This window comes from Haliotis cracherodii, unplaced genomic scaffold (assembly GCF_022045235.1).
Source record: "Haliotis cracherodii isolate W230 unplaced genomic scaffold, xgHalCrac1.p SCAF_17, whole genome shotgun sequence".
Lineage (NCBI taxonomy): Eukaryota > Metazoa > Mollusca > Gastropoda > Lepetellida > Haliotidae > Haliotis > Haliotis cracherodii.
This window is the reverse complement of record NW_027266272.1, coordinates 19,242,808-19,268,345: the sequence shown is the minus strand read 5'-3', so window position 1 is coordinate 19,268,345 and position 25,538 is coordinate 19,242,808. Positions and strand designations below refer to the sequence as shown.

The following is a 25,538-nucleotide window of genomic DNA, read 5'->3' as shown; positions in this document are numbered from 1 at the left end:
ACCTCTGATTGGATTTCCTGAGTAGCCTGTATGAATCTAGCCAGACAAGAAGCAATGGTGTAACCTTAAGACGAAGGAGAACCATCACTGATGCAAACATCATGTTATTAATAATACCGGGGGGGGGGGGGGGGGGGGAGTATATATCTATCTTGTTTTGAAACATGGTACAAAAACAAAATTACCTTGTATGTTTTCGAGGTATAGAGTAAAATTAAAAATTGTTGAAGTAACTATCCTGAATCTCACCATTATACCTGCACAGGTCTAATGAAGCAAATGACAAATCTAGGCCAATTTTTCACTCAACTTGGAACAAATTGCAGCAGAATTTATTTTACCACAACGCATTTCTACAAGGTCCCAAGAACAACATACTGAAAGTCCCAAGCAATCCTAGTGTGGGAAATATGTCTAATTTGCATAATCCATTATGGCCCCCAATTATCAAACAAATTTTTTCAGGTTTCAATCTATTGATGAAAAAAGACTGCTATTTCCATTGCAAAATAGTCATACTATGTTTCTAAAGAGATATTCAGCTATTTAGACTCCTACTAATTGTTTTCAACTAATGACAGATTTTTTTAAATTCAAGATGCCACCAATTTCAAGATGGCCGACAAGTTTTCTATAAATCAGTCCTGACAGTGGAATCCTTAAACTCTAAAACAGTGTGCAAGGACTTATATGCATATAACTTGGCATACTAACTGAAAAAAGGGAAATGAAGAAGAAGAGTTGATTTTATTTTCTGCAATATATTTAGTTCTTTTCCTTTCCAAACTCAATTCTAAAATGTAAATATTACTATAAACAAAAGATATAAATGGACATTTTACCTCAAAATAAATTCTTTGAAAAAAATACACAACTACCACAATAGACAAATCTACAACAAAAATAAACTTTGAATTTAGTCTATAAGTTCATTATCTCTGATCACATCCTGTGTTTAAAATACTGCTTTCCTAAACACTGAGCAGGAAACCAATTAGCATCATATACCTGCCGCCTCTCCAGCCAAACAAAGTGTCACCCAAAGTGCTGGCTATCTGATGGAAGGAGGCTGGTGCAAACACCGCCATCTAGACAGGCAGGCAGGCAGGGGGCTTCATAGACTAACATTTAGTCTCTGAAATCTTATATTACACCATATCCTTCTTGACTCTAAAAATATAAAAAAATTCCCTATGCTGACTTCGTGGAATACAGCTAGCTTGAGCTGGCTAGACTTGCTTTTGCATGCATTTCTAGATTTTGTTTTTTCATAAAATAAATATATTCCACGGTCATGGTGCAGGACTAGGGGCTTCAAAGACTAACATTTAGTCTCTGAAATCTTATAAAGAAATTACCTATGCTGATTTAGCTTGAGCTGGCTAGACTTGCTTTTGTATGCATTTATAGATTTTGTTTTTTTCATAAAATAAATATATTCCACAGTCATGGTGCAGGACTAGGGGCACCAGTGCTAATACCTTCATGGCAGACCATGGTGGTGTAGTGGATAGAGTGTCTGCCCATGGAGTTTGGAGGTTTGATCCTCATCTCCGTCATACCTAAAGATGGTACTTGTCTGCCTGGCGCTTGGGATTTAAAGAGGAGAAAACAAGGACTGGTTGGTGAGTATACTGTGTCTTAGTGGGGTATTAATGTTAAAGTTGCCACATGGTATAGCTGTGGGATAGCACTATATGCACGTTGCTAAATAAGTGCAGTAATCTTGAACGTTCAACCCCATTTCACCTAACCTCACCTTCTGGTAAATTCTGCAGCCATCACAGAATGTCCTTTGCTTGCAGAGTGAGTGAGTGAGTGAGTGAGTGAGTGAGTGAGTGAGTGAGTGAGTGAGTGAGTGAGTGAGTGAGTGAGTGAGTGAGTGAGTGAGTGAGCATTGTTTTATGCTGCAGTCTGGGCCAGGCAAACAAGTGAATGACTGTATAAGCAACCTAATACCTCATCTTGTCTCCAATATAGTGCGACCCGGCCATAGACGAGTGCAATTCATCAATAGTTTAATCAATCGATACACATCTCGTAGTTACCTAATTTTCATTTTAGTTGAGTTATAACAAAAATTAGGAACTGGTAACTCATTCTGCCCCTGATTTCCAACTGGGAAACTTTGAATCACATTGACCAATTATGTGCATGGACAAACTTTGATGCTGTACAGGTTTATTAATCAATCAGTGTTACAGGAATAGAAAGTTTAGACCAAAATGACAGTCATAACTTCAAGACCCTTCATGGCTGCCAACGTTCATGTATTGAGAGTTGGTGGTTACAGGGTGCGGTCGGGTAGTCAAAGGGTTAAAGCGTTCGCTTGTCACGCCGAAGACCCGGTGTAAAGTCTGAAAGTATACCGCCCCTTCAAAGTATACCCGGGTAGATTCTGGGGCCTTCCAGAATCTACCCCCCTTTCCCAGAATCAACCCCCGGGGGTATACTCTGGGAGCTCCCAGAATCTACCCGGGTATACTCTGAAGGGGGGTAGATTTGGGCACCTTAGACCGGGTTCGATTCCCGACATGGGTACAATGTGTGAAGCCCATTTCTGGTGTCCCCCGCTGTGATATTGCTAGAATATTGCTAAAAGCGGCGTAAAACCGTACTCACTCACTGAAAGGTTACAAAACAGACAGGTACATTTTTGTTTTTTTAAACTAAGTCAGGACACCTGTCGTTTATGTATCTGACCTGATTCCATGACCTTGACACACTTAGCATTCTCTAACCTCATTATCAATATCGCTTTGGTTGATCAGATTAAGCAGGGACATTGCATTCATCTCAAAGTTGATGGAATTGAAACTGATGTAGGTTGAGATTTGAGAATTGGGTCATCTTCTGAAGGGAAATCCATCTCCTGAAACCCATAACTTTATACACATCCAGAATAATATCCTGACAGACTTGGCGATGTGTAACACTGATATGGATGACAGCATTTATTCTACAAAAGGGAATTTTTTTGAAGATTAAGTTGCAAATAACCATGAACAATCTGGTAAATTCTGTGTCATGTGTGGCCAAAAGACAGCAAGACGTTATTGATCCAAATTTGGTGTATTAATGTCCAAATAAATCAAAAGGATACAACTGAAGATTTCACACAATATACCATCAATACATTTTCTCAATCTTAAGTAAGGATAAGAATTTATGGATGAACAACTTCTTTATGACAATTAAGAGCGACGTTTCGCTGTAGGTTCTAACACTGTTATCAAGCAAGTGAACCTACACTGAAAGGTCTCTCTTAATTGTAATAAAAGAAGTTGTTCATCCATAAATTCTTATCCTTACTTAGTACTCCAACTTATAAATGCCTATCAAAGAAATTTCACAATCTTATGGAGTGTGTGGACATGCAGAAACGCCACTCCGGTATTGATTGATAAGAGTTCCTGGGATTGTTTATTTTAAAAACTTGCATGGAATAGTTAAGCTTCATTTTTATCTGATACGTCAAGATGATGATGGTGTTAGCGAGGACCTTACACATAGATTTGGTTAGTTTGTTTGTTTGTTTGTTTGTTTGTTTAATGCCACACTCAGCAATATTCAAGCTGTATGACAGCAGTCTGTAAATAATGTCTGGACTAGACAACCCAGTGATTGACATCTTGAGCATCGGTCCACGCAATTGGTATTCGATGATATGCAACAACCATGTCAGCAAGCCTGACCACCCGATCCCGTCAGTCGCCTCTTACAACAACATGGAAAGATCCTTGAATAGAAACATTTTAATCTATTTAAAAGAAATTAAATTTCTATGTACCTCATTTATACATCTGGTAAAAAGCAGCACTTTTTTTTATATACTGAACCACTATGTATCTTCAGGATATATCTACATATTGACATTGATCCCATACTGTGTGTTCTTCCAGAGGTGCCAAGAACTGGCAGGGATAGATATGGCCACTTGTCCATGGTTATGTCCTCACAAAATCTAGTTTCTGTTCAATTAAACATTAGTCAAGATTGAGCTGTGGACTAGTCGGATTTGACCAATGGCATCTTTCCACAAATAAGTCACATCATATGATGCTACGAAGCATGAGCACTTGAAACAACTACCATTAACCATTGCCACGAATCAATTACAAAACATGGCATTAGATAATGGATTTTGGTTTCTGTGTTTTTCTGAGAATGGCGAAATGTGATCAGGATTAAATGTATTTTGACCAAAAAAAATTAACAGAGGATAAAGTTTTTAAAATTGCAATTTAATTTGATTAATCAATGATCCAAGGTCATAACAATTCTCTCTCTCTCTCTCTCTCTCTCTCTCTCTCTCTCTCTGACAGTCACAACAAACTGATTATATATCTTGAGAGGACAATTTTCATGCATTTAGTTTTCTTGAAATGACAGCATTTCTAGATCTTAAATGCATTTTAATATATTTTCTCTTCATACATACTGATGGAAACTAAATGTAAGATATTAAAGATATAAATTCTGTTTACACATGTTTAGGCAAGGCAGGTAACTCTGTAAGGTGAGGAGGTGAAACCCTATAATGTTTGTGTCCCGACTTCCGAGTTTGAGACTGACATCCCCAAACAAAAGGTAATTCTACACCTCCGAGACACAGGCGGCAGACACATCACCTCCACCATCTCCCTGCTGTTTTTCCCCCCTGCTATCTCCTAGATGCAGTCTCCATGCCAGTTGAAGACATCTGGGCACACACAAGGCCACTTTCAGTTTGAACCTGATTCTAAACTGCAGTAATCCTGCATAACAAATGCGTGTTTCTCTTCAACAGTGTGTACAGTTGATATTTCCACTCATGTTTATAAGTATTCATAGTTTTCTCATTGTGTGTATGAATTCAGAATTGAGTAATACAGGTTTTAAATGTCATATACGGAACTATGATCTATGCTAAATTATCCAATTACTTTTTCATAATTTACTTAAAAGGTAATGCTTTGAACATGACTCAGTATTGAGAACTGAAAATAGTTTGTTTGACCTGAAAAATATCTTTGTCAATTCTGCATAATTTGCAATTTCGGTGTCTGAGTATCTAAGCTGATCAGCTTCTGTCAGGGTTAAGATAACAGGCTACCCACCACCTCAACTCTATACTAAGGGGCTTTGTGAAATAACATGACAAGAAAAGAGGAATAACAATCTCATATTACACCCCTGGATGCATTTACTGAGAAGCAACACTGTGTCAAAATATTTCCAAGGTTTGGGGTCCTGTCCTCTCAGCTCTTGACAGGGGTCCGACAGGGCGAATGTTTCTGCTCTAGCTTGTTTATACTGGCTCCATATTGTTAAGAATCAGTTGGTTAATTTTCTTTCTCCAGATGGATGCAATTTCCATGGCACGTTGTAGTTCAAATAGACCGATTTATATAAACTTTGATTGACCTATGTAATCAAGAGTATTTGTTATTTAAATATGACATGTTTTAACAAAATGCATGACCTGTGGACATTACAGAATATTTATCCTGATTTATTCAAACAAATATCAACCTGTCGTTGTCTGAGGAAGCAATTTGTTTTTGACCTGTCTTATTTTTCAGTTAATAGATTTTTGGGTGTGTAAAATCCTAGTCAAGACATGGAAAAAACTTAAGTAAAAAAAGATTTAAGATTTGTGTTTGTTCTTCCAATTCCCCCTTGGAATACCTAGCCATGTGGCTTGTAGTTTAACCTTTTGAATGGTGAACACACAAGAATGCATTCACTGGAATAAAAACAATTTTATTTTATTTTTAAATTATTTTTCAGCATTTAGGACCAGAGACATCTGTAAACCAGCAGTGCCTTCGCTGTGATTGGTATTATAACAGCTACAAAACAAATAATAAATCATCTAACCTTAAAATCACCATACAAGAACAGTCTGGGGCAGCTAAACCGCTTGTGAAAATAATAGACATTGATACCACCAGGGTGTTGGTAAAATGATACATAGTATGTTGATCTCTCACCCCATTACTATCCATACGAAAATTCCATTATTTATCTAGTCCCCATTTTAGTCATCTGGGTCCAACAGACAAGTTACCTGATTCAACTGGGAAACAGCTTGGTAAACAAACTGACAAGCTATTGTTTTTGCCAGGCGGGCACGATCGGCCCAGTCATCAGAAGAGCAGATTTACATGCCTGCGTTCTTGAATAAAATGGCAGAAAAATGACGTGGGTCCAAATCCCAGATTTGTCCCAATCATGATTTGTCAGCACCATTCCTCTGAGCATGGGTTTCACCAATGTGGGAAATGTCTGAGATGTGTGCATCACTCCGGGTTTTCCTCAAGCTATAACCAAAATACTGTTCAAGGCAGGGTTAAACCTAAGTTACCTAGAAACATAGTCTGTCATACAGACCCTGATACAAATATACACAATACAGACCATGCAAGTCTAGAAAGTTTGGCAAGTCTAGATTACTGCAGTATCAGGAAGATAGTCTCTGGGCTCCTTTTTATTATATTTTTATTAAGACAATTTAACAACTGTATTATGTCTGTAAGATATGTTCATTTCAGAAACTAGCTGTTAGTCTACCATAAACACAACTCTCTCACTATTTTTACAAGATGCAAGTGTGGGAAATAGTATGAGAAAAGACATTGAGTGTAATGTTCCAGACAACCAAACACAACAAACATGAGGCAAGAAACTATTGCTAAATGCACGCAACCTTCATTCCAATATTTGACCTGACTTCTTTGAGTGGCATTTAGAAGTTGGACGAGTTCTATGGATGAACAACTTCTTTATTACAATTAGTGTGACGTTTCGGTGTAGATCCTAACACCTTTATCAATCACTTGCTTGATAAAGGTGTTAGGATCTACACCGAAACGTCGCACTAATTGTGATAAAGAAGTTGTTCATCCATAAAACTCGTCTTACTTCATGATGTACCTGCTTTTAACAATTGTTGACCTTACCAAATATGACTCCAAAGCCAGTTTACACACAGGTTGAATTACCCTCACATTTTTAAAATTGTTCATGGCTCCAAGTTTCTGAACAGAAGTTGCACACGTACATCATAAAACCATCCCTCCATCTTCAAAACAACTCTTTTTGAACAGGTGCAAGTAGAACACTAGGAGCCCACATCTGTGGGACCAGTAAGTAATACTATCTACCGATACAAGGCTGTGCACAAGATCTTGCAACTGGTGTGTCAATGCCGATATGGCCAAAACAGCGTCTAGAAAGCCGTCTACAAAGCCATTAGAACGTAAGACTTCGGAAGCAACCATGCTTTTTGTGGAGGCTGAGCACACATGCAGTCTTGCTGCAGAAGCTGGGAGAATTAGATAACAAGCATCGGAATGAGGAGGAATTTTACATTTCTCAGCAAGCAGGAATTTGAGAGTAGTGTGTGGCCAGCTGAAAGTCATTTCCTGGACATTATGTTGCGATTAGGACCTCAAATATTTCAGCATTAAAAATATTTGATTCATTATTTTTTATAATGGATCATTAATACTAGTACCCTGTACATTTATTAGCTCATACGAAGAATTTTTCCCTAATTACAATTGCCACAATTCTCTGTGCAGAGTTGTGTGTCTCAGTTGTGTCAGAATCAATGAGTCTGGGTTCGAATCCCAGATCCACTCTCATAATGATTCTTGGTTTGTCAGCATGATACCTTACTCGTAGGTTTCCTCAAAGTGGTAAACATCAAGACCTGCATTATGGTATAAAGGAAAGACTTTCAGATGGCATCAAACTCAACTCACTCACTCACTCACTCACTCACTCACTCACATAAGCTCATATCAATGCACTTTCTCATTAATGTTATTTGTTCTCAATATACAAGATTAAACCATATTAAGTTAAGAATTGCTTGCACATATATAGCTGTCTGTCTGTCTGTCTGTCTGTCTGTCGGGCTGTCTGTCTGTCTGTCTGTCTGTTCAAGTGTTTAACCTCTCATGTCTGCCAATAAGTGCTCATTGTATCATACATATATGCACAAGCACATATTTACACATTCAAGACCTGGAACTCATACACAAGCACATATTTATACACTCAAGACCTGGAACTTGTGCACAAGCACGTATTTACATGTCCATGACCTGGAACATGTGCACAAGCACATATTTAAACATTCAAGACCTGGAACTTGTGCACAAGCACATATTTACAAATTCAAGACCTGGAACTCGTACACAAGCACATATTTACACATTCAAGACCTGGAACTTGTACACAAGCACATATTTACACATTCAAGACCTGTTACTGTACACAAGCACATATTTACACATTCAAGACCTGGAACTTGTGCACAAGCAAATATTTACACATTCAAGACCTGGAACTCGTACACAAGCACATATTTACACATTCAAGACCTGGAACTCGTACACAAGCACATATTTACACATTCAAGACCTGGAACTCGTTCACAAGCACATATTTATACATTCAAGACCTGGAACTTATACACAAGCACATATTTACACATTCAAGACTTAGAACTCGTACAAAAGCACATATTTTACACGTTCAAGACCTGGAACTCGTACACAAGCACATATTTACACATTCAAGACCTGGAACTTGTGTACAAGCACTTATTATCCTTGTCCTCATACTTATATTCATCACAACATAAAGTTCAAAGTGAACAGAAGCCAAGACATCTATGGCTACATTACTTCTACATGTCATCATTCTGTATTATCAGGACATCAAGATCCAAGAGCGTCCAAGGTGTGGAAGCCTGTGATCAATTAGCTCAGTGTATACCTAATGACTTCCCCTTAATCAGGAACTCTTCAGCATGGAGGGTGAAAGTTGCTCTTCGTATCCGATTATTCATGCATTGGTGATCACAGTAGGGGTTTCAATTTCCTTCAATTGGGGCAATGTGTTGAATGTAGATTAGGTAAGACTTGATACTTTATAATTACCTACTGAACAAACAGAAGCACTTCCTTTGGAATAGTATGATACTGAAATTGATATTTTGTAACCTACTGACAAACTGGTAAGATTATGCTGGTAAGATTATGACTTGATGGAAATTTAGAAAGATGCAATAAATTGGTAACCTTATCCATCTCATATGCATGAACTCTGTCACACATGGAACAGACAAAAAAAAGTGTATTGATCCCAACCTTGACAACATCATCCAAGCTAGGGTGCCCCATGACCCACAGATCAACAAAGCCATGTCCCGTCAAAACATGAACAAACAACTTCCAAACTTCAACAAGCACAACTTCACAAACTTTTAAACAGACTTTTCTTAAAGTCAACATCAATACTTACATTTCTCCTTCAAAATGTTGCCTTATATCCTTCGAAAATTCTAATATTTCTTGAAAGTTTCAAATAGCCAAAGTGCTGTCGTCTGCCTTAGCCCTCCATTTCACCTCCATGTGTGAGCTCTCTGACAGGATACAGGAGTGCTATCTCACCGGCACCATGATGCAGCCATGCCGATAATGGTACCTCATTATAACAAGTTTACCTCAATATAGCGCCTTCTTCTTGAATGTCTAAGGTGATGCTTCCCATTCAAGGCAGAGTTCTGATTTATTGACATCATCGGAATCCATGATTGGAACTCTCTTCCAGTAATATACAACCAAGTGGACTCCTTCGCCATCCATTATCTTGAATGCTCCACATGGTTTTGATGTGAACAGTTGTAGGAGAATATATTAGTCTGCTTATTTCTATGATTGTGATTTTATTTATAGCCTTTATGATGTAAAGATTCTTGCTCAATTCACCATCCACGAGACAAGGGTTTTATTCAATATATGGCTGTAATGTACAGCAATGCAATAACAATGATAACGTGTGTATAGAGAGTGGGGTATAACCAGTGAGAACATCATTAGACAGGCATGGCTGACCATCACATCTATATTAGGCCTGGGGAAAACTATACTGTGGGTGGGTGAGTGAGTGAGTGAGTGAGTGAGTGAGTGAGTGAGTGAGTGAGTGAGTGAGTTCAAGAGAGTGTTCATATGTGAGTGAGTTTATGAGTAAGTGACTGAGTTAGTTCAAGAGTGAGTGAGTGAGTGAGTGAGTGAGTGAGTGAATAATTGAGTGAGTGTATGAGTGAGTGTATGAGTGAGTTCAGGTGTGAGTGAGTTCATGAGTTCATAATTGAGTGAGTATATGAGTGAGTGAGTGAGTTCAAGAGTGAGTGAGTGAGTGAGTGAGTGAGTGAGTGAGTTCATAACTGAGTGAGTATATGAAAGAGTGAGTGAGTTCATAAGTGAGTTCATGAGTGAGTTCATAATTGAGTGAGTATATGTAAGAGTGAGTGAGTTCATAATTAAGTGAGTAAGTGAGTGAGTGAGTGAGTTCAAGAGTGAGTGAGTTCATAAGTGTGTGATTCGTGAGCGAGTTCATGAGTGAGTGAGTGGTTCATGAGTGAGTTCATAATTGAGTGAGTATATGAGTTTATGAGCAAGTTCATGAGTAAGTGAGTGAGGACAATGCTTTCAGCAGAGATTTCTTATGATTATGGAGTTTTGTCGCTGTTATTTACGCTTAACTAAATTTCTAATTTTGGCTTCTTTTTCTAGTGTTACAGCTTGTGACTTTAGTCTGGTTTGAAGACCACTGATTCATTAAAAGGCAGAGGACTCATTGTGTCATAAATTTGCTTCCCACAAAACCAACACAGTAATTTCAACCAAAATTAATTATTTTGAAATAAATTCCAATGTAAACCATAGACGTCTGGCACAGGACTGTGCCACTGCCAGTACTTACACCGTGAATAAACAACATTTTAATCATTTTAAGACTCCCAGACAATCACCAAAGCATTCCAGCAGTTAGCCTTGCTCCAAGGCTGTACTAAAAAAAAGTCCATGGATGTGCAGTTATTCTAGCCTCCTAATAAGCAAGTCAAGATAAGCGGACTCCTGTCTCTTATAGGAAAAACTTGTTCTTATTATTTACATAATATAGAAATTATGATTTAAACTAATAATTACTGCCTTAGAGATATTTGCAAGTCTATCAAGCAGTCTAAGGAGTACATTCCCAGCTAAAACCCAGGGCCTAGCTTGCTGGCCAACAAGTTCAGTTCAAAAATAAACTGTAATCAAATTCCTTTGGATATATATACGAAGGAGCCGTCTCCGACAAGATGGAGGAGTAGGCAGGAGATAGCAGGATCTGTGTCAGTAGGCCTTTGTTTTCACTGTCTTCAGTAGAGGGAGGGACTCCTCTTGGGGGCGTATCTGATCAGACAAAGCATCCAGAGTTTTAACTTTTGGTTTTTACTTCCAGTGGGTTTAGGGGCGGTCGGGTAGCCTAGTGGTTAAAGCGTTCGTTTGTCACGCCAAAGACCCGGGTTCGATTCCCGACATGGGTACAATGTTTGAAGCCCATTTCTGGTGTTTCCCCGCCGTGATATTGCTGGAATATTGCTAAAAGCGGCGTAAAACCATACTCACTCACTCCAGTGGGTTTATGGTTCTGGTTCAAGTAAAGTCCTATATGGTGTCTCTGTGGATTAGGAGGTTCAGCTCTTTAGGAACAAATCAGACTAGTATCTCAGCTTTCACAGCTTCAACTTACTCAGGGGGGCACAGGGGGGGCTGCCGCGATTTGCTGTGCAGAGTTGCATCCCTTTGGGCACGCCAGAAACCTATGATTGTGGGTTCGAATCCCTGTTCGCCCAAATTATGTTTCTAGGTTTGTCAGCACCATACCTGTGCTCGTGGGTTTCACCAAAAGTGGTAAACGTCTGAGACCTGCATCACTTCGGGCTTTCCTCCCACATTAAGCTGACACTCCGCGATATAACTGGAATACTGTTAAAAGCGGCGTTAAACCCAACTCACTCACTCAACATACTCAGCTAAACTCTCCTGGGCTGTGGGCGTTCAAGTGGCCCAGTGGATCGCGGTGCAATATTAGCCATGCAGAGTTGTGTCTCTTAGGTTACCAGGAACTTACATTGTGGGTTCGAATCCCGGTCCACCAGATAATCTTTCTCAGTTTGTCAGCACCATACCCATGGGATTCACCAAATTGGGAAACATCCAAGACCTGCATTACTTCCTGCTTTCCTCCCACATTAAGCTGTGATATATGGTGAACCTCTGTTGATGGTTGGCATTGAATAACTTCTGTCAAACAATAACCTGTTAGGATCCCAGGTTAGAATAGGTCCCCAGCAACCTCTGCTGGTCGTTGGGATCCCAGGTTAGAATAGGTCCCCAGCAACCGATGCTAGTCGTGGGGATTCCAGGTTAGAATAGGTCCCCAGCAACCGATGCTTGTTGTGGGGATTCTTGATTAGAATAGGTCCCCAGCAACCGATGCTGGTCGTGGGGATCCCAGGTTAGAATAGGTCCCCAGCAACCTATGCTGGTCGTGGGGATCCCAGGTTAGAATAGGTCCCCAGCAACCGATGCTGGTCGTGGGGATTCCAGGTTAGAATAGGTTCCCAGCAACCGATGCTGGTCGTGGGGTTTCCAGGTTAGAATAGGTCCCCAGCAACCGATGCTGGTCATGGGGATCCCAGGTTAGAATAGGTCCCCAGCAACCGATGCTGGTCGTGGGGATTCCAGGTTAGAATAGGTCCCCAGCAACCGATGCTGGTCGTGGGGATTCCAGGTTAGAATAGGTCCCCAGCAACCAACGCTGGTCGTGGGGATTCCAGGTTAGAATAGGTTCCCAGCAACCGATGCTGGTCGTGGGGATTTTTGGTTAGAATAGGTCCCCAGCAACCGATGCTGGTCGTGGGGATCCCAGGTTAGAATAGGTCCCCAGCAACCGATGCTGGTCTTGTGGATTCCAGGTTAGAATAGGTCCCCAGCAACAGCTGGTCGTGGGGATTCTTGGTTAGAATAGGTCCCCAGCAACTGCTGGTCGTGGGGATTCTTGATTAGAATAGGTCCCCAGCAACTGCTGGTCGCAGATGGTGACTTAAAATATCGGATAGTCAGGCAAGGTGGTTCGCGTGTCAACGTGCCCTGATGGTGTGGTTTGTTGCTTACAATAGGAATCACTGGATTGTAATCACTGGATTGTAATCACTGGATTGTAATCACTGGATTGTTATCACTGGATTTCCAGGCCGCCATTACATCGCTGGAATATTGCTGAGTGCAGCATTAAATAACAATAGCCATAAACAGTTCCTTGTGTTATGAAAAAGTAAAACTGTCTTAGATACAGTTATGTTCAAAATCAATAAATGTATTGATTTAGACTGCCACTTCTTTAAGTCTGGCGTTATTTTCTTTGAACAGATATAAACATGGGTAATGGAATAGAACAAGCCGTAAACGTCTAAATCCTGATTGGATGTCTAACAGCAACATAAAGATAAAGATGTATGCGTCTGCGTCTCAGCCTTGTTCTCAAATTCTTCTTGAGAGATGGAGAATGTAAGAGAGTTTTTACCCATCTATACACAACACTGGCTCACATTAGACTTCACTGCTCAAGTATATGGACTCAGAGGTAGGATGTTTTCACCAATGGGCATATTTTCAACAGTGTGTTCTACACAGCTCGCTTGCCACACTAATTTGTAGAGAAATATCTTGCTGTAGAGACAAGGCAATAAGCCCTAATAAATTTATTAAAAAGTAAAATATAAAACAATGAAAATATACATTTTGAAAATATAGATGAATATCTATCAATTAATTCATTGTGGCCTGTAAGTCAAACCAGTTAGATATTTTATTTACATAATTTCTAGGTCAATACCAAAAAGATGGATGGAGCCAACTGAAAAATGGACGACGTCAAAATTGATTTAAGATTAATTTCTTAAAAATATACATCAAATATGAATAAAATAATATAATAATACAAACAAAATTTATTTTATAAGATAACATTGTTTTAAACAAGGTTAACAATCTAGAACTACTGCAGCAAATACTACTTCAGCAAGGGGTACACCAGACAACCAGATGTCAACAGGTGAGTGTGTATTGTTTTTCGCTGCTTTTAGCAATATTCCAGCAATATCACTCCGGGTAACACAAGAAACGGACTTCACACATAATACCCTTGTGGGGAATTAAACCGGGTCTTCAGCATGACAAGCAAACGCTTTAACCACTAGGCTACCCCACCACCCCATTGTCAATAGGGTCCCTATCTTATCTATCAATCTACAACTGGCATCCACAGGCAATATCACTTGAGTGAGATCCAGGAGATATTGCTACAATGAAACTGCAACACAATGCAGACCATTGTGACATCATTAGTTAGGATGACATCACAATCTCTCTGCCACTGAAGCTGGTAAGCTGTACCCTGGACAATATCAGGTTTGATGAAAAAAACTACAGGGTTCATGTCCACCCAAATCCTGTCCAAATGAAGCCCAGGATGTTCCCCACACCGACTAATTAGTAACAATTTGGACTCGAGCCAACTAGACATGGAGCCAGTGGAGCCAGTGGAGCAAGCAAACCCTGACTGACAACTGCACCATTCCTTCACCCTTCATCCTATAGACAGCCATAAAATTCCTATAAAATAATACAACACAGACAGTTGAAACATAATTTACCACGTTTTTCGTCAACTATCAATTTCCCTTGATAGATTCCGAAAGTAAATCTTGATCTTAGCGTCATCTTTGTTATCACCTGACCTTGAATGAACCAGCCACCTGCATCTGAGGTCGTAACTAACGCTTTATCGTAAGCAGGACCCAGAAAGAGGCTGACACATCACTGAGGCCCTTTTGAGGTTAACATCCGTTCTAGCCACCAGTAAATCACTGTGGCATCTTCTGGCACAGTGTCAGACAAGGGGAACGTCACTTGAAGATTAACATCCATGTCAGACTAACATCTTATGGCTTGTTATCCATGATGATTAATGAGAGTTTCGGAAATTTTTTATTAACTTACTCTGCGAAACCAAACAAAACATGTTTTAGATCAATGGCAATCATGCAGCGTTTAGACATTTCGGTCAGTAATGAAAGTTTTTTTCCTTCGCAAGTGCAAGACACTTTGGACTTTATAATATGATAATAACAAGGACAAATCACCGAGGGATGGGCAATTTGTGATAAGACTCAGGTTTATACACAAAAAAACTGGATTTCCTGATAAAAAAACTCCCAGAGAATTATTTTTAATGTCGTAAAGAAATGACAAAAAAATACTTTCTAAAAAAACAGCAAACCCATCCCCTCCCCTTAAAGTATATGAAATGAGTGAGTGAGTGAGTGAGTATGGATTTACGCCGCTTTTAGCAATATTCCAGCAATACCACGGCGGGGGACACCAGAAATGGGCTTCACATATTGTACCCATGTCAGGAATCGAACCCGGGTCTTCGGCATGACGAGTGAACACTTTAAACACTAGGCTACCCGACCGCCCCTGTGTATGAAATGAATCCACCAAGCCTTAATGAAAGTCAGTTTTCATCATGAGTGTCTGGGGCCATATCATTGCTACAAATGACAAAGCCTCTGTTAAAAAAAAATCACTGTATTAAAGGGAGATAACTCTGACAGAATGTGTTCATAGCTCATTTCTGAACACTTGAACCAGGCCACTATCCACACAAATGTATCATCCAGGAAACCAATCAATGTATGTCAAGATGAAGTATATGCTGTCCCTTATACCGCCAGGACTTGACAGCATGATATACAGCGCTACTTTCAGTGGAAATATTTCTTCTGCACAATGACTGTGGTATACATATGTATTTTTATAAACCAAAACCAATCTTATAAAAAAAAGCAAGTCTAGCCTCAACCGACATCAATCAGCATTAGAAAAATTAATTAGAGGAGGGAAATTTATTATGATTTCAATTTTATATAGTACACATTTGTCAAATAAAATATCTATCATGCATTAAAAGATGAAACACTTTATTTATCTTAAAACATAAAATAAATATTTCACATAAGTGTAATAACACTTAAAGCCCAAACTATATTCAATCTGTCCCAATTGCATAGAAAATTTTGACATTTCTACTCATGGCTGCTTGTGCAACTAGAAATTAGCAATTATGTCGGGTCACTCAACGAAATAAACATGTTATTTGTCAGGAAAAGTAAAATAACCTCAGCGGTATGAAATCAAACATAGGAATGAGTTTGATATTGCAAGTACCACCAACATAGCATCTGATTACTGGGAGTCGTGGGGCCAGGCAAGTCAGCTGAGTGTGAATGAGTGATGTCAGCCACATTAACAGGAATAAACTTCCTCCGGGCCAATCCTGTAACCAGGTCTTCGTACAACGTTCCTGGACGCGTCATTTCCATCTTTAACTATTTTGAAATCTAGACAAACATCAAACTAAAAAAACTAGTAGAAACTTTGTGACTATCAGAATGAGCTTGTGAGTTTGATTTTCAGGAACCTTGTGCACTATAATAGCCATGAGTGTAGACCGGGAATTCCTACCAAGAATTGGCATCCTACACGAGGGTGTCCTGTACAGTAAAAATTCTTGATTCTTGACACAATGAACCCAGTCTGGCTAGTGGATCATACAGACCCTGAAATACATACATTTCTGAAACTTCCAAGCAATATAAGACATTTTAGCTTTTCAGATGGTTCGTCTGACTTGTTATGTAGTGAGTGAGTGAGTTGAGTTTAACACCGCTTTTAATAGTATCTCAGTGTCAGCTAATGTGGGAGGAAAGCCCAAAGTGATGCAGGTCTCAGACCTTTACCACTTCGGTGTAACCATCTGTCATTCTGGGTAAACCTTCCATGGCATGACTAAATACCCAAATTCTTTATTTCATAAAATCCTGACACTAAGTTCAACTCAGACGTCAGTCAAAGACTTATAATTCCACAATGATGTCAGTTTAGAATACTTCTCGCAGCTTTAGCACAGTCAATAATATTTTGACTAGGGCGTTAAATTATTTGGTATTTGTGTAATCAACAGGCAAACATCTACCAATATTGGGTGAATTGTTTGACGAGCATTTCTTTGAAGTTGACGGATGACAAAATAGACAAAAACTTTATGGATAACAACTTCTTAGCTTTCTTTTATCATAAGAGCGACATTTCGGAATAGATCCTTACACCGTTGTATAAGGATCGACACGGAAACATCGCTATCACAGCATAATAAAGTAGTTGCTATCCATAATTTTTTGGCCCACTTTGAAATATTGGGTGAATGAAGAGTCATTAAACATTGTCACTGGCAGTGAACAGCCCGGAATATTGGAGAATACCAAGCATGTTTCCAGCTGCTAACTTTCATCACTGCCCTGGAACTAATCATCATCAACACAGCAAGAACACCATGAAAACGCCACAGTCACTGGCCGCATCTGCCGATTGCTGACTGGGGTTTGATTGTAATGTCAAATGGCCTTCCCACTAGGCTCCCTACCCACAGAGGATGAAGGACAGGCTACTCATGAGTGAGTGAGTATTGTTCTACTCCGCATTTAGCAATATCACCACAAATGGGCTTCATACATTGCATCCAGGTTGGGACTCAAACTCAGGTCTACGGTGTGACCTAGGCTAGGCTACCCCATCGCCCCTATTCAGGAGTGAGTGAGTGAGTATTGTTCTATGCCGCATTTAGCAATATTCAAGCAATATCACACCACAAATGGGCTTCATACACTGCACCCAGGTGGGGATTCAAACCCAGGTCTTTGGTGTGACGAGCAAAAGCTCAACCACTAGGCTACCCCACCGCCCCTATTCAGGAGTGTGCGAGTGAGTTAATCTTAAGTTCCGCAATCATCAATGTTACAGCTTCATCATGGCGGACTGAAAGCATGAGTGAGTGAGTGAGTTGGGTTTAACGCCTCTTTTAACAGTATTACAGTTATATCGTGGCGTGTCAGCTTAATGTGGGAGGAAAGCCCAAAGTGATGCAGGTCTCAGACATTTACCACTTCGGTTAAACCCATGAGCATGGGTATGGTGCTGACAAACCTAGAAACATAATCGGGGCGAACCGGGATTCAAACCCACAATCATAGGTTTCTGGCGTGCCCAAGGGACGCAACTCTGCACAACAAATTGCAGAGCCTTAGACGACTGGGCCACCCTGAAAGCACGAACAACGATCCATGCCATCTTGGCATGATGACATATGTCGTCAGACCATCCCATCAAGCCTCAAGAATTATTTACTTTTTTAAGACTAGTCCATAGGACTACAGGAAACCTTATTCTAAAACCTTGTTTGTAGCTAGTCCTGTTTGAACGAGACAAAAATGTTTACAAGTTTCCATTATCTATCAGTTTTCTTCAGCTCCAATTTGAAGCAAAATTGAAGCCCTGAGAAATGATTCAGAATTACAACCCTCAACTGTCAATGAGGACGACCATCACTGGATTGTTACTCGTCCTCAGCACAGTTTAGCAATCTCAGGCTAGCACAAGTTTTGTATGCTGCTGATCCATGTGAATCCCCTGTTTTTGCCCGCTGTAATCAGTAAAACATTACTTTCTCCAGGTATTTACACTTCAGTCTCAGATGTTTAATCAAGGTATCCACTAGAATCAGAGGTAGGTATGTCTACATACAACCATGAGGCTCACAAGGGGTGGTACTGCATAGCGACATAAACGATCTCAAAAGTTTGGTCATTTTTTTACAATGTAATTTAAAATTCATAAACATGAGCCTGAAACCATTCATAATGAAGCCAATGATGACATTGAGATTCATCATTCCTTGAGTGAGTGAGTGAGTGAGTAAGTTGAGTTTAACGCCACTTTGAACAGTATTTCACTTATAGCATTGCATGTCAGCTTTAGGTGGGAGGAAAGCCCAAGGTGATGCAGGTCTAAAACGTTTAACACTTTGGTGAAACCCACAAACATGGGAATGGTGCTGACAAACCTAGAAACATAATCGGGGTGAACCGGGATTCGAAGCCACAATCACAGGTTTCTGGCGCCCCCAGGGGATGCAACTCTGCACAACAAATTTTGGTGCCTTAGAAGACTGTGACGTTTGATCCAAGTTATATATTTCTCATAAAGAAGCTATAACCCTTCCTCCATACCCTCAAACATTTCATGTATTTTCTTCCCTGGAAATCTGCCCATGGGAATACAGTATTCCTTTAAAGTATACACTTGTTTTCATGCTAAACATCCCATACTTTTAATCACGTATGCTGATTATATGCAGACATTTCTAAGATACCCCTCGTTACAGTTCCAACAGTTCCAACCAACATTGTAGTCGGTGCCAAATGTAGGTTTTCTATGGAAATGGTGTCTGGTTACGCCATTGTTACTTCTCATTATCCTAGCTCTTGAAGAGAAAGGTTTACATTGAAAATAACAAACTGGAGAAAATGAGTTGAAGCAATATGAAGAATGTGTATCAGCTTCAAGCACCTGCCTTGACTCAGGGGTTCCGGGCTAGAGAATGTTCCCAGCAACCAGCATTTGTTGAAAGAGTGAGTGAGTGAGTGAGTATGGTTTTAAGCCGCTTTTAGCAATATTCCAGCAATATCACGGCAGGGGACACCAGAAATGGGCTTCACACATTGTACCCATGTCTGAAATCGAACCCGGGTCTTCGGCGTGACGATTTGATGAAAGAGGCGACATCATGGATCATGTAGACAGACTTGGAGATTGCGTGTCATCGTACTCCAAATGCAAGGACCTTGCTCATTATACCAATCACTGGATTATCTGGTCCCGACTAGACTGTTACAGGTTGATAATACAGCTGGAATACACTGATCTGTGTTAAACTGATCAAGCACCTTCAATGTAACAAAACAGAGATTTTATGGAACTTCGAACAATATGCTGGCATTGTGTGGGCTAAAGAAGCATCTCAACTTGTTACGCTTCTGGAGGTGAGGGGAGGGGTCTAACGTCAGTTCAAGATAATATAGACGTGCATGCCGCTGTGTGTGTGTGTGTGTGTGTGTGTGTGTGTGTGTGTGTGTGTGTGTGTGTGTGTGTGTGTGTGAGTGTGTGTGTGTGTCAGTGTACGTCAGTTTGTGTATATGCTAGCCCATTGAGATATCATGCCACATTTTTAACATGTATACCCTACTCAGACACAGTATACTGACTCCGAGCCAACCAGTCCTTGTTTTAGCCCCTTAATGCGGAGCGCCAGGCAGGGTAACAACAAATACCACCATTTCACATCTTTTGGTATGACACAGCTGGTGATCAAACTACTAACCTTCTGCTCTCCGGGCAAACAGTCTACGCACTAGACCGCAGGTCTTACTGTAGCCACTCTGCCGTAGCCATAACAATAGATCCATGCAAATTGTTTAAAGCGATAGGAATGCATTCAATAATTAAACATTTTGGACTTTTGTTGTCCAAATTGAGTCAGTATACTTGTGAGTGAATGATTGACTGATTGACTGATTGAGTGGATGATTGAGTGGATGGCTGAGTGAATGAATGAATGAATGAATGAATGAATGTAGTGAGTAATTGAGTGAATGAGTGAGTGTGTCAGTAAATAAATGAGTGAATGAGTGAGTAATTGAGTGAATGAGTTAGTAAATGAATGAGCGAATGAGAGTTTGAATGAGTGACTGAAAGAGTGAGTGATTGAATGAATGAAAGACAGTGAGTAATTGAGCGAGTAAATGAATGAGTGAATGAGGGTGTGAATGAGTGAGGAAATGAATGAGTGAATGAGAGACTGAGTGACTGACTGAATGAGTGACTGAGTGAGTGAATGAATAACTGAGTGAGTGAATGAATAACTGAGTGAGTGAGTGAGTGAGTGAGTGAGTGAGTGAGTGAGTGAGTGAGTGAGTGAGTGCTGTATGATTACTACATTTCCTTTCACTAATGGACAAGATGACAAAGCCATTAGTCTCTGAATCTTGATCAATATACATATCTATGAAGGCCTTCCAACAAGACAAGGTAATGCTCAACACATTTTTTTTCACTTTATCACATCTTATGATCCCATAGTTGGTATTCCATGTGAGATGTGGATTATTCATATTTAAAGTGTTCACATTTTCACCCAAGCACGATTGCAATGCATTGGTAGTTCAATGAATCATTAAACTCCTAGATCAAATAGTCTATATACACCCTGATACTAAGCCAAGTGGCTCGGTATATGAAGTCATCCAGTCATCAATCTGTCTGATTTGCCACTGATCTCTGGCTTAGTCTGGTGATTTTACAAGTGCTTCATGCAGATCTGATCACAGTGTCTTGCCAATGGACAACTGCGTGGTGTTTTCATGAACCAACTCGAACATTTACAACAAAAATCAATTGTGCAAAACATGTGTACACTTTTGGTTTTTTTATGCAATATAAAAACTGAAAAAGATTGTGAAAAACAGAATGCACAGCGTGAGAAATTAAGGGGGTTATTTTTAGGTTTTCTGCTACAGCGTTTAAATCTGAAGGCCCCATAATGTCACAGATAATATTTGGGTTATGACAAAGATCTTGCACATTCTTAACTTCAAATCCTGCATGCTTTGTCTTATGAGCAATGTAGGGCACATGGGTGTGAAAATCAATACAGTTTCAAAACAATGACATGATACAAGAGCCGTACTGTGGGATGTATCGTCAGGTGTACAATTGCGATCCATCGGTAAATCATGTATTCCACAGTAGAGTAACATGTGTGATGTCTTGCATGGTGTGTGTAGAAAGGACAAGAATGTACTCACGTGTGTCATCCATCCACCGTATTCGTGGTCCGTGTCGCCTTCTCCGTCGTCATGGTCGCTGTCCGCCTCCACCTCACTCTCCGTCTTGTAGTCGTCGTCATCCATCCTGAAACACAAGCAAGGAAATAGTTAATATGTCGTCATCGTCATCATCATCACCACCACAACATATATATATATATACATCCGACAATCAACATTTCACTCAAGTAGATGCGTTTCATACATACCAGTGTATGATAGAGGTGAATTTCAGTAGTTCTGATAGTTATATCATCATCATCATCATCATCATCATCAGTGATACCATCACGTCAGCATAATCATAATCAACAGCAAATGATATCACCGCTATCATCTTTGTCATCAATATTACCATCAACAGTGATACCAAACTTCATCAAAATGATCAGAAATTCAAACCATCACCATTTTCATCATCATCATCATCATCATCATCATCATAGACACATCATCATCGTCATCATTAGATAAAATCAAAACATAATAATCCCCAACATTAACCCTTATCATCATCATCATCATCATCATCATCATCATCATCATCATCGTCGTCGTCATCATCGTCATCATTAGATAAAATCAAAACATAATAATCACCATCATCAACCCTACAATAATCATACCATCATCACGTCTATGACTTACAAAATGAAGCTGACACACAATAGTGGTGCTATAACAAAACTCAATAATAAGAACATGGTAACATAATTAAATTTTTGTTGTGTTCATTGTAATTCCTGCATTCTGATCAACTGAATTGGTCACATGTAATCATTTCCCAAAGAATGAAAAAGAATTAAGCAACGCCCAACGAAGCGGACTACTTTCATCACTACGGAATGTCAGGGAATCCCATATTAAAGTCAAGGGAATTCCCTTTTTGCTCCCCTGTATTATCATGCACAGTACTTTTCAGCGGCAATCATGCATATTAATCGTCCAAACATATCTTCGAGAAGGAATGAAACAAAAAACATGCAGGCTCGCTCGCCTGTGTTTTTTTTCCTCGTTCACTGGGTTCCACAAATTTCATGTCCTCAAACCTAAAATCATAGGTGTCTGACAAGCCCAAGGGATGCAACTCTGCACAGACAATTGCAGCGCCATCCATTTCTACGTGGAACTACGAAGAAGACAACACTGTCCTCTCACACTGCAATACACAGAGAGAGATGGCCTGAGTGCCAAGGTGATCGTAACACCCATACGTTAACATAGACTTACGCCAGTCGTTTTGTTTTGTTTGTTTGTTTGTTGTTTAACGCCGCACTCACCGATATTACAGCTATATGACACTGGTCTGTATATAACCGAGTCTGGATCAGACAATCCAGTGATTGACATCATGAGCATCGATCCACGCAATTGGGATACAATGACATGCATCAACAAAGTCAGCGAGCCTGACCACCCGATCCCGTTAGTCGCCTCTTACGACAAGCATAGTTGCTTTTTACAGCAAGCATTTGTTGCTGTAGACATATTCTACCCCGGATCTTCACGGGTCACGACAGTCGTAGGTAGCGCTATGATTGTCTTGTACAACGGCACCCAGGGACGTTACAGGCCGATGTCCAACCAAAACAGCTTGTGTTTTACATACTCATTTAGCTCTACAACACCTACTACAAATCACAGTTTGACAAGAAACACGGGCTCTGCCATAACAAAGCCACCGTTCTCCAAACACAAAGAACATCTAACAGACCCAAAACAAGGTAAAATACACATTCGTCTCACACAGAAAGTACAACAAATTGTAAGAATGCAAGAGGAAGAGAGACGACTGATTTCACCTGAGCCGAAAACAAAGAGTTAGACACATTCTTCTCAATCAGAAAATACAACAAATTGTACGTAAGTATGCAAGCGTGGTTACCTTACGCTAAACACGTCCATCACCCACCACTGACACAGAGTACCTGGAATGAGTCCAACTCCATCGTCCTGAACGGCTTAAACTACATGGAACCCTGCATCTGTCAGTGCCTGCTGTGGGCTTCTACAACAGCTACTACAACAGCCCTGTTTTACTACAACTGACAAGGTTCCCAGCAACCGTTATTCATCACCCGGCCTGTAAGCTGTCTCCGTACCTGTAAGCGGCCTATTGTTGTTACTGCTGTTTTAGACAGGCTGTGGCAGGATGAGCTCTGTAAGCATGCTAAACCTACCATGCTGTATCTCAGATGGGTTCCTTGATAAGGTAGGTTTCTCATATCGTTTATGGTTTATGGTTCTGCCGACCTAAATTTTGCAAATGTGGAATAAATCAAAATGCAAGAAGACTGGGTCATGAAAAGTCTCCCAAACAGACTGAAACGGAAACATCCCTAACACCCAAATCTATAATGCTTTAGCAAGTATAGGCTTCTTCAGTGACAGTAAAGAGATTTTCTGTGCTGCTTTCTAGTATATTTTAAGACAATTTAACCAAATAAATGTAAAAATGGTCATCTAGGTCATGAAAAAACCATCCACAGCAGATTGATAGTCAAAGGGAAATAACTCTTTCATTTGATTTTTTTAATTTAACCATACATTTTAGAATTCACTTTAAAAAATAAGCTTTTTGCAAAATTTCAACCCCTAAATTATACAATTACATTTATTTATAGTTTCTCAATTGTTTGAACAAAACAGGACAAACCCGGGATGATCCAACAGGTAAAAATCTCAGTGTCTCTTTTGCAGTCAACCCTGGGTGTGACATCGACAGTGACCAGAGGCTAACTAAGATTCATGCTGAATTTCTCCAATGAAAGGGGGCACGGGTGGCCCGGTTGTCTAAGGCGCCGCGATTCGCTGTGCAGAGTTGCGTCCCCTGGACACCCCAGAAACCTATGATTGTGGGTTCAAATCCTGTCACCCGATTATGTTTCTAGGTTTGTCAGCACCATACCCGTGCTCGTGGGTTTCACCGAAGTGGTAAACGTCTGAGACCTGCACCACTTCAGGCTTTCCTCCCACATTAAGCTGACATGCCGTGATATAACTGGAATAATGTTAAAAGCGGCGTTAAACCCCACTCACTCATTCACTCACTCACTCACTCTCCAATGAAAGCTCAATATGAATAAATGCCTGAATCTAGACATAGAAGGAGTCATTGAGTATTTAGACACAATGTGGTCGTTAGGAAACTGATAGAATTGACAATTTCTATCATGTTAAATAGCCTCATCCATGATCCTATAAAATGTCTTTACATTTGATGACTAATTTTCTTCTTATAAAACTACAACAATTTGTCCTGTCGTAAACATATACAAAAGAAAAACAAGAAATTTTTTTGGGGAAATGTGCTTATTTCGATTTTTGTTTTAATGTGGTTTAATTTAAATTAATTCATGAAAATTATTATTAATTATTAATTAATTATTATTCATGAAAACACTTATTAATTCCAAACAATATTTCTAAATTCCTTCTTGACCAATAAAGTGAGAAACACAATGAAGTAACTGGTCGTTCCAAATGGTTCAAATTGTTTTAAGAACAAACGCCTTGAAGCAAGTTTAATTGCAGAGAAAACATTCATTCACTGAGAAGCTAAGTTCGTCCCAATATGGTTCCAATGCAGAATGCCGTCTTGATGTTCCGAGTCATACTTTCACTGCAATATGTCTAAAAGCAGCATGCAGCCCAACTCACACAGGCCATGCTTCTGTCCGAGATTTACAGTTAAGTTAAACCTGATCATCTTCCAGCTAAAACAGTCCCAGTAGAAAGTCACCGCTAAAAATACCCAACTTGATCAAGTCGTGGTGTCGGTTTGCACGTTGTCTGCAATGAAGACCCAATTCTATGGTTATCTCCACAAGAGAATGGTTCACCTGGGACTCGAATGAGGAGA

General features: G+C 39.8%; 1 protein-coding gene across 5 annotated transcripts in view; it reads right to left on the bottom strand.

The window, feature by feature from the left end:
• LOC139464942 (ras-associated and pleckstrin homology domains-containing protein 1-like) overlaps nt 1–25,538 on the bottom strand; it is a 218,761-nt gene that overhangs the window by 93,955 nt on the left and 99,268 nt on the right. For 4 of the 5 annotated variants that reach the window (XM_071246562.1, XM_071246560.1, XM_071246563.1 and 1 more), the window contains exon 2: nt 21,656–21,761. In XM_071246562.1, the coding sequence (XP_071102663.1) occupies nt 21,656–21,760 (105 nt within the window). In that variant the 5' untranslated portion in view covers nt 21,761. Of the gene's footprint in view, nt 1–9,300; nt 9,414–21,655; nt 21,762–25,538 lie in introns of those variants that run through there. The other variant, XM_071246564.1, reaches the window with a different exon arrangement.